Source organism: Penaeus chinensis, chromosome 1 (genome assembly GCF_019202785.1).
Source record: "Penaeus chinensis breed Huanghai No. 1 chromosome 1, ASM1920278v2, whole genome shotgun sequence".
In the NCBI taxonomy this organism is placed as follows: Eukaryota; Metazoa; Arthropoda; class Malacostraca; order Decapoda; family Penaeidae; genus Penaeus; species Penaeus chinensis.
In genome coordinates, this window is record NC_061819.1 from 38,885,323 (window position 1) to 38,895,434 (window position 10,112).

The 10,112-nt window shown below is 42.6% G+C and overlaps 1 protein-coding gene across 1 annotated transcript in view; it reads right to left on the reverse strand.

Annotated features, from left to right (window-relative positions):
• LOC125026385 (serine-rich adhesin for platelets-like) overlaps positions 1-9,180 on the reverse strand; it is a gene marked incomplete at its 5' end in the record, with an annotated part of 55,889 nt that extends 46,709 nt beyond the window's left edge. The window contains 1 exon segment of the mRNA XM_047614809.1: positions 9,120-9,180. Coding sequence (XP_047470765.1) covers positions 9,120-9,151 — 32 coding nt within the window.
• Positions 9,181-10,112: the final 932 nt, after the last annotated feature.

Below are 10,112 nucleotides of genomic sequence, written 5' to 3' on the forward strand. Positions count from 1 at the left end.
TCTCTCTCTCACTCTCTCGCTCGCTCGCTCGCTCGCTCTCTCTCTCTCTCTCTCTCTCTCTCTCTCTCTCTCTCTCTCTCTCTCTCTCTCTCTCTCTCTCTCTCTCTCTCTCTGTCACTCTCTCTCTCTCTCTCTCTCTCTCTCTCTCTCTCTCTCTCTCTCTCTCTCTCGCTCTCTCTCTCTCTCTCGCTCTCGCTCTTGCTCTCGCTTCCTCTCTCTCTCTCTCTCTCTCTCTCTCTCTCTCTCTCTCTCTCTCTCTCTCTCTCTCTCTCTCTCTCTCGCTCGCTCGCTCGCTCATTCTCTCTCTCTCTCTCTCTCTCTCTCTCTCTCTCTCTCTCTCTCTCTCTCTCTCTCTCTCTCTCTCTCTCTCTCTCTCTCTCTCTCTTTCTCTATCTCTCTTTATAAATCCATCTCCCAATGTACCTATCTATTTATCTACATATTGTCTCAATCTAAGAAGCGAATCACACCTGCTTATTTTAGACGACAAAGTTCTATAAACTCGCAGATGGAATCATCGAGCACTTTGACCTCTTGTATTTAAATTTAACAACCGTATGATTTGTAGAGGTTCGTTACGCCATTCATTCTGAAAATCTACATTTCTGTTTTCTGTTTCTGGATTACTGTGGTTTTTGACTGTCACTCCGGAACATTTAGCAGCCGAATTTAATTTGATTTTCACTGGTAATGTCCTTTTTTCGTTGTTTTTCCTTCTTTTCGCCTGTGTGATGACTCGTGGTAATTATTTTCTACTCGCATGATTTGTTTTTGTCTCTCCCTCTCTCGCTCTTTGTCTGTTTTGCTGCATGCTCATACACACACACACACATGCATACATTTATACATATATATGTGTGTGTGTGTGTGTATATGTATGCACATACATACACATACATACATATGCATGCGCATACTTTTATACACATACACCCATAACACCCAGACCGACAAGCCGACAAACAGAGACAGACATAGATAAGCTTCCGGATACACCGTCATCTCCCTCGACCCGACCGCGCGTCTCTCACCCGCAGCATCACCGCGGCGAGAGAGCGGATGTCCCGCCACGGCCAGACGAGAGGGCTGAGCCGGAGACGCGCTTCAAGGGACGCATCTGAGATAACGAAGAGGCTGTTTAATCGCTGTCTGTCGGGCTGGTTCTCTCGCCTGCTATTTTTATCGTGCGCGCGCGTTTGCGTGTGTGTGTGTGTGTGAGAGAGAGAGAGAGAGAGAGAGAGAAAGAGAGCGTGTGTGTGTGTGTGTGTGTGTGTGTGTGTGTGTTTGAGCGTGCGTGCATATACATGATCGACAGAGATCAAATAAATCAGCAGGTAACTGGACCAGCACCGCATTAAACTATCATTCATTCTAAACAAAACATTCAGTTTTTGAAGAAATAATAAATATATGAATAAAAGAAATAGAAATAGATTACCGAAGGGCCACGGTCGACCATAAAGCTACTGTTTATGTCAAACCCCTTTTTATCTGCCGCATCTGTTCTCTTTTCCCTTTTCTTTTTCTTCTTCATTTTCTCCTTCGTATTCTTCTTGTTTTCTTCTCCTTCCTCTTCTTCTCTTTTTCTTCTTCTTTTTCTTCTTCTTCTTCTTTTTTCTACTTCTTTTCTTCCCCTTTTTCTTCTTCTTCTCTTCCTCTCTTCCTCCTCTTCTTCTTCTTTTTCTTCTTCTTCTCCTTCTTCTTCTCCTTCTTCTTCTCCTTCTTCTTCTTCTTCTTCTTCTTCTTCTTCTTCTTCTTCTTCTTCTTCTTCTTCTTCTTCTTCTTCTTCTTCTTCTTCTTCTTCTTCTTCTACTTCTTCTTTTTCTTCATCCTCCTCCTCCACCACCTCCTCCTTCACCTCCACCTCCTCTTCTTCGTCCTCCTCATTCTCCTGTCTCTTCATTCCTCATCTCTCTCTCTTTTTCTTCCTCTTCTCTCCTTTCCCCTTCCTCTTTAAAAGAAATGAAGGAAAGAAAGAAAGAAAGAAAGAAAGGAAGAGAGATCAAGCATGGATTAAGAAGAGTCCGAAACGCGGATCAAGAAGAGTCCGAAACGTGGATCGAGTTTCTCCGTTTCCAAAGCCTCGGGAGGAATGGAGACGGAGGGGGGAGGGAGAGGGGGAAGGGGGAGGGACAGAGGAAGAGGAAGAGGAGGAGGAAGGGGGGGGTAGAAGGTCCTTCGATGCCAAGGTCAAATTGGAGGAAAAAAAGAAACGAAAAAAAACAAAAAAGAGAGGAAAAGAATAGGAAAAAAACGAGAGGAAAACACACCATTCGCGACTGAAATAATTTGGCGACCGCGGTGTTCCTAAAAGTAGTTTAAAGAAATAGGCAGAATGAAGGTCTCACCACTTTAAGCAAAATGAAGAATTTGCTGAAGTTACGGTGAACAGGGAAAGGGTTTAGCAACCGGGATGCTTTGGTGCTTCAAGGTTGCCTCGTCAGGGGGAAGGAGGGAGGGGAGGGAGGGAAGGAGGAAAGGAGGGAGGGGGGGAGGGAAGGAGGGAGGGAAGGAGGAAGGGAGGAAGGGGGGGAAGGAGGAGGGAGGGAGGAGGAAGGCAGGAAGGGGGAAAGGAGGAGGGAGGAGGAAGGAGGAAGGGGGGAAAGGAGGGAGGGAAGAAGGAAGGGAGGAAGGGGGGAAAGAAGGAAGGGAGGAAGGGGAGAAAGGAAGGACGGAGGGAGGGAGGGAAAAAAGGTGAGGGAAGGTAGTAGAGAGGAAGGGAGAGAATGAGGGAGGCAGGAGAGTAGGTGAGGGAAGGAGGAAGGGAGGGAAGAAGGGAGGTAAAAGAAGGAGGGAAGGAGAGGGCGAGGGAGGGAGGGAGGTGAGGGAAGTAGAGGGGGAGGGAGGAAGGTGAGGGAAGGAAGTAGAGAGGAAGGGAGAGAATGAGGGAGAGAGGGAAAGAAGGAGGGAAGGAAGGAGGTGTGGGAGGGAGATGAGGGAAGAAGGAAGGGAGTCGAGGAAGGAAAGGAGAGAACGAGGGAGGGAGGGGGGAAGGAGAAGAGGGGGAAGAAGGGAAGAAGGGAAGTGAGGGAGTCGTGTTACAGGGAGGTGAGAGGACGTGGGGGAGGGAGGGAGGGAGGGAGGGAGGGAGAGAAGGGCACCCAAAAAAAAATTATAATTTTTCGTGTTTTTATTTTAATTTCTCCTTTTTCTTCTTCTTCTTCTTTTTCTCTTTCTTTTTTTTCTAATATATATGTTTTTCTTCTTTTTTTATCTCTTTCTTTCTCCTTCATCGATGTTTCCTTTTTTGTCTTTTATTTTATCTATCGTTTTTTTTTTCCCTCTATTTTTTTTTTTTTTTTTTATCTTTATATAAAGAAAGAAAAACCGACGAAAGAGGAAAACCTAAGAAAAAAAAACACGAAACAAAGAAACAAAAAAAGAATCGACGAACGAAGCAAGCATTAGAAAAAAGACAAAAAAAAAACTAAAAAAACAAAAAAATAAAAAGAAACTAAAAGAAGAAAACCGAGAAAAAAAATCCACGAAATAAACAAAAACAAAATCCACAAACGAAGCAAGCATTAGAAAAAAAATCAAAACAAAACCAAAAATCAAAAAATATACCATATTAACTCTCTAAACAAACGCCTCAACCCAAAAAAGCCGCTCACGAAGGCGAGGCGGACGCAGAGCCGAAGGACGGAAGACGAAGGAGACGCAGAGACGCGGCGACGACCTCCCTTGCTCTCTCCCTAACCTAATTTACGTGTTTCTAATGGCATCATTGGCAAGACTCGCGCGCCGTCAACCGGGCTAGTTGAGACAAAGGGCGTTATATTTTCTTCTCGTCTCTTCTCTTCTCTTGCTGCGTCTCTTTGTTTGGTTTTTTTTTTTTTGGGGGGGGGGATTTAGGATTTTGGGTGTTGTTTTTTTCGTCTTGTGTTTCATATTATCCTTCGATTTTCTTCTGTCTTATTTTTTTTTTTCTCTCCTTTTTCTCTTTCTCTCTCTGTCTCTCTTTCTCTCTCTGTCTCTCTTTCTCTCTCTCTCTCTCTCTCTCTTTCTCTTTCGTCTGTCTTCTTGTTTCCTCTTCTTCTTCCTCTCTCTCTCTCTCTTTCTTTCTTCTCACCCTTCTTTTTCCTTCCCCCTTCCGCTCCCTCCTCTCTTCCCTTCCCATCTCCCTTTTCGCTTCTTCTTCTTCTTCTTCTTTTTCTTCTGCTTCTGCTTTTTTCCTTTCCATTCCCGTCTCCCTCCTTCCCCCCTTATATATCTTCCATTCCTCTTCCCTTTCGGTTCTCTTCCATCTTTTTTTTCTCTTCCTTATCTCTCCTTCCCTTCCATTCTTATTTATCTTTTTTTTCCTTTTATCGCTCTCCATAAATGATAGTCATATATATTCATAAACAAAAGAATAGAATAAGTAAGAGAGAAACAGAGAGACAGAGAAAGAGAGAAGAGAAAGAGAGAGAGAAAGAGAGAAAGAGAAAGAGAAAGAGAAAAAAAATCTAATAAAATAAATAAGAATAAAGATAATAGACTAAAGAACAAAAACAAAAACAAAAACACAGATGACAAAAGACGATCAATCTACAACGGCGAAACCAATCGAGCACAAAAAAAAAAAAAAATGGCGCCCGTCCCAAAGCGCCAAAACCAAAGGAAGGAAGCAAAGCGCAGGAGGAGGAAATGTCTTCCCCGGGGAAAAGTAGGTCGTGACAGACCCATCAGCATGAACTAAAAAAAAAAAAAGGGGAAAAAAAGAGAAGAAGAAAAGATAACAGAGAGAGAGAGAGAGAAAGAATTAGAAAAAAAGGAATCATCGACGGGTCCCGCTGCGAAAGAACAAATCACAGTTCATTTTCTCTTCCGGCTTGGCACCTCTTGGCTTTGTTTACGTCTGTTGGGGAGCCGAGCCACGAGAGGAAGGGGGGGGGGGAGGGAAGCACCCCTTTCCCTTCCTTCTTCTCCTCTCTTCCCCTCGCCTTTCATTCCTTCTTATTTTCTCCTTCTCTCCTTCCCTCTTCTCTCCTCCCAGTCGCCTTTCTTTCTTTCGTATTTTCTCCTCTCTCTCTCTTTCCTTCTTCTCTCCTCCCCCTCCCTTCCCTTCCTTATTATTCTCTCCTCTCTTCCCCTTCCCTTTCCTCCTCTTCTTCCTCTTTTTCTCTTCTCTTATTCGTCCTTTCTCCCTAATTTCTTTTCTGTGTCTATTAATTCTCTTTACACTTCTCACTCTCGTTTCCTCCTTTCGTCCCTTATTCTTTCCCCTCTTCTTTGTTTTTGTCATTCTCCTCCCCTTTCCCTTATTTATCCCTTTCCTATCCACTCCTTCCTCCCCTCCCTCTCCCTTCCTCCTCCCTTTCCCTTCTTTCTCCCTCTTCCTTTCTCTCTCTCCCCTTCTCCTCTCCTCTCCCTCCCTTCTCCTTTTCCTCCCTCCCCCCACCCCACATGTGCTCGCGTGCAAGCGCGCGCATGAGAAGGTCGACCGGAAGTATATTTATTCGTCCATCTATTTGTTTATTTTCTTGTTCCTCTTCTTCCAAAACTTCATCTCTCGTCTTGCCAACTTGAGGTGTTTTTTTTTTGTGACGTTTGTCCTTTTTCTCCCTTCGTCCAATTTATTCTATTTTATTCTATTTAGTTTTTTTTTTGTCACTGTGATGATGGTGATGATGATGATGATGATGATGATGGCTCTTATCTTCATCATTATTATTGTTATGTTTTATCATTATTATCATTATCATTATGATACTGTAGTACGCGGGTCCATATCATGAGCTGAATGAGTTGATTGTGACCCCCCCCCCCCCTCTTTAAAATAATGCTTAAGCTTATCAATATAACATAAGGAAACAAAAGAACGTAATATGTGAAAAGGGGCTTCTAATATTTCGGAAGAGCATTAAGGCGTGTTAACTCAGAGCCGAGGAACTGGAGGTGTAGGTGAGACAAACACACGTAAAATAAATAAAATAACAGATCTTCCTTTATTTATAGGAAGCTACATGATATCCCGTGGCCTTTCCGGGATTAATCACCGGGTAAAAGAACTAGTAATAAAATGCATAAATCTCAAAATACTAATCTCGTAGAGCAGTACAAAATAGGTCCTCTCAGTTCCTCTCGCCGCAATCATCTGGGCGAGAGGCGGGAATGCGTGGGTCTTCAGTCGTATTTAAACATTATATTTATTTCTTATTGATATTAGTTTTACTATATATACACACAGGGAGGTTCTTTGACAATATCAAAAGTATTGATATTTTGTTATATATTGATGAAGCAATGGTTTAGAATTAATTACCACCCTACCTGCTGGTCTTTAGATTTATCTACAAAAGACAATAATGTTATTTCCCACAAAGACCACATATTTACCTTTATATAGTGGTAATAATCATTAACATTTCGGACTTGCATTTCCTCTTGCTTGATAAGGTCATGATCTAATTACCGACTTTATTAATGTCATTAAGATCACGTGACCTAAAGCAAATTATTTCGAATTATTTATTTTTTTCTCTTCTTTCTCTCTCATTATCATCATCTTTTTTTTTTTCTATTTCCCTGTTCTTTCACATTGTTAGTTGCCGGTCTGTAGTTTCTGTAGAATGTATAATAGTTAATGTAGAATGTATACTAGTTAATGGTTCATGTAGAATGTATAATGGTGAATTAACGAGCAAGGACGCAGCCAAAGCGATTCTTCAATGGTCGCCGATGATATTATAAATGAGACTGTCCGTGCAGTTGTTATTGGTCAGTAAATCCTCGTAGAAAATATCTGTCCATGAGAAATTGATTGGGAAGTGATTGGGATGCCCTGACTGGAGCAAATCGCAAAAGGCAGTTGCATAAATGATGACAGTTATAACCATAACAATAACAGTACACGCACACACACACACACTCACACACACACACACACACACACACACACCACATCATATTCACACACACAGATGTGAGAGAGAAGGAAGAGATTTGGGAGAGAGAGAGAGTGGGAAAGAGAGAGAGTGGGAGAGAGAGAGAGTGGGAGAGAGAGAGAGGGGGTAAGAGAAAAGATGGAGAGAGAGGAGTGGAGAAGAGAGAGAGGGAGAGAGAGAGAGTGGGAGAGAGAGAGCGAGAGAGAGGAGAAGAGAAAGAAGAGAGTGCGTGCGTGGTTGTGCTTGTGTGGGGCGTGCGAAATGTACATGTGTCTGTGCGTGCATTAATGGCTTCAGAGATAAATACCCCTAATTGCAAACTACGAACACAGAATGTGAAAAACTCGAAAGTTCCCGACCATTTCCTGCGCTGCAATGATCAACGAGGCGTGTGGATGGGCGCCAAGGCAGCTTTTGAGTGGAATATTACGCCTTTAAAAATTTAAACGGTGATAAGTTGTGCACTGTTTTCTTTACCAATTTTTAATTTTAAATTTTACGTCATTAATTATCATCATTGCTACCTTTTTTATCAAAGGTAGCGGTAGTGAGAGAGAGAGAAAGAGAGGAGAGAAGAGAGAAGAGAGAAGAGAGAAAGAGAGAGAAGAAGAGAAGAGAGAAAACAGACAAAACAGCCCAGACAGACAGATAGTAGACAGCAAAAACACGGGATTATAAACCAACTTTAAATCATTTTTCTTTTACCCTTTTCTTTCTCCCTAATAATCTTAATCCCCCTGCCGCAAAACCATCTGTTTGTTTGTTTTCATTATTATAATTTGTCCGTATAATTTACTCAATCGTAAATTCAATTACTTTGTTTTTTAATACTTCAGGTCATTCCTAAAACGGCCGTTGGAGTCATGTCATAATCCTTAAATCACTGGATACAGCCTCCCTCCATCTCTCCCCCCCCCCCCCCCGTTCCCCCCTCTTCCACTTTCCCTCATCCTCCTCCCCCTCCCCCTCTCCCTTCCACTATCCCCCCCTCCCTTCCACTATCCCCCTCCCCTTTCCCCTTCCCCATCCCCCTCCCCCCCCCTTCCCCCAAACCCTCTCCACCCTTTAACTTCCCCGTTTTTCCCCCCTACCCCTTCCCTTCACCCCCCTTTCCCTCCCCTCCCCCTCCTCCCGCCTTCTCCCCTTTTTTCCCCTAGCATTTTTGGGATTACCTCATTACGGCCCCGCAAATTTATCCTCATGTTTCTCTCGGGGGGGGGGGGGGGGTAGTGGAAACCTCGAGGGGGTGGGGGGTGACGGGGGGTGTTCCCCAAAGAGGTAGGGTCTGGTATTAAGCCGTACACCCTTCTCTCTCTCCCCTCTCTCTCCTCTCTCCTCTCTCTCTCTCTCTCTCTCTCTCTATCTCCCCCTCTCTCTCCTCTCTCTCCTCTCTTTCTTTATTTATTTCTCTCCTTTCTCTCTCCTCTCTCTCTCCTCTCTCTCCCCTCTCACTCTCTCTCTCTCTTCTCTCCCCCCTCTCTCTCTTTTCTCTCTCTCTGTCTCTCTCTCCCCCTCTCTCTCTCTCTCCTTTCCCCCTCTTTTCTCTCTCTCTCCCTCTCTCTCTCTCTCTCACTCACACTCTCTATTGTGTGTATGCGTGTGTGTGTATGTAAGTGTGTATGTGTGTGTGCCTTCTCCCCTCCATTGCACATCTTAAGCACCTCCTTCTCCGTGACAGCCCGTCTTCATTGCACACAATTGCAATTCCCATGTTCCTGCCCCCGCTCTCTGTCCTCTCGCAAATTCTGAAAGCAACACGCGAGCCCATCTACGTTGTACTCGAGAAAGACGTAATAACTTTCCTGTTTTGTTTGCTTGGAAAATTCTCTCTCTCGATGCTGAGTGGGCGTGGTTTCTCATAGCCGCTGCGCTTGGGTTTTTTTTTTTTTTGGAATTGTAATTGTGAGAAATTTAGGTTTAGGTTCGTTTTTTTTGTTTTTTGTTATTGTTGTTGGTTTTTTGACGATATTGTTGTTGTTATTGTTTTTGTCGTTGTTGTTATATTTGATGTTATTGCTGCTGTTGTTGTTGTATTTGAAGCGATTGTTCTTGTTGCTATTATCATTGTTGTTGTTATTATTTGTTGTATTTGACGTAATAATGTCTTTGCTTTTATATTGTTGTCGCTACTGATATCGTCGCTGTTGTTATCAATTTTAGTCACAATGTTCCCCTTTTAATAGCTTAGTACCTTTGAAAAAAAAAAAAAAAAAAAAAAAAATCTCTTTCGAATCAGCACAAATCACTCACCAGTTTCCGCAGTATCTTGTATCTTCTCCCATGATGTCTCCTATTCCATGGCACCACCAGGCTGAGGGGAACAAGAGAAAGGGGAAGTTTTAATCCTAAATCGTTCATTACTGATGACTAATTGCTCCTGGCCATTGAATGAAGCGTATGATCGTGATATGCGTTCGTAAAATCATCTACGAACGAATGGATATGAGATATTCGTTAATGCATGTGCAAAAGTAAAAGGGAAATGATATATTTTGTAAATATATGACAAAAAACGGGAGAAATACGTGAGTGTATGGATACATATTAATGAGAACCCTTCGTATATTAAAAAACAAAAAGACACTTACCCTACGGAAAAAGGTGATTTACCAGACATTAATAGTACGTGAAAAGTACATATGTATTTTAGAAAGCAGTATTTAAAAAAAAAAAAAAAAAAAAAAAAAAACTCGAGTTAAAAACACACGACAGACAAAAATAATAATAATAATAATAAAATATAAAAAAAAAAACTAAATGAATGAATGAGAAAATTAAGTGAACCGGGAATAATATAAAAAATAGTATCGTATCCCCCTCTCTATTCTTAGCCTACCACCCCTTCCTCTTCACCCCTCCTCCCTCACTCCCTCCCTCCTTCTCATTCAACTCAACCCACGTACTAATTAATAATAAGAGAATACACAACACACAATAATGTTCCCACGTCTGTTTCCTCTCTTTCTCTCTCTCTCTCTCTTCTCTCTCCCTCCTCTCTCTCTCCCCCTCTCTCTCTCTCTCTCTCTCCTCTCTCTCTTCTCTCTCTCTCTCTCTCTCTCTCTCTCACTCTCTCCCTCTCTCTCTCTCTCACTCTCTCTCTCTCTCTCTCTCTCCTTCTTTTTTTTCTTTCTTTCTTTTTCTCGGTTTTTATTATTCGGTTCGTAAAAAGGGGAATACACAACACACAATAATGTTCCCACGTCTGTTTCTCTCTCTTTCTCTCTCGTCTCTCCCTTTCTCTCT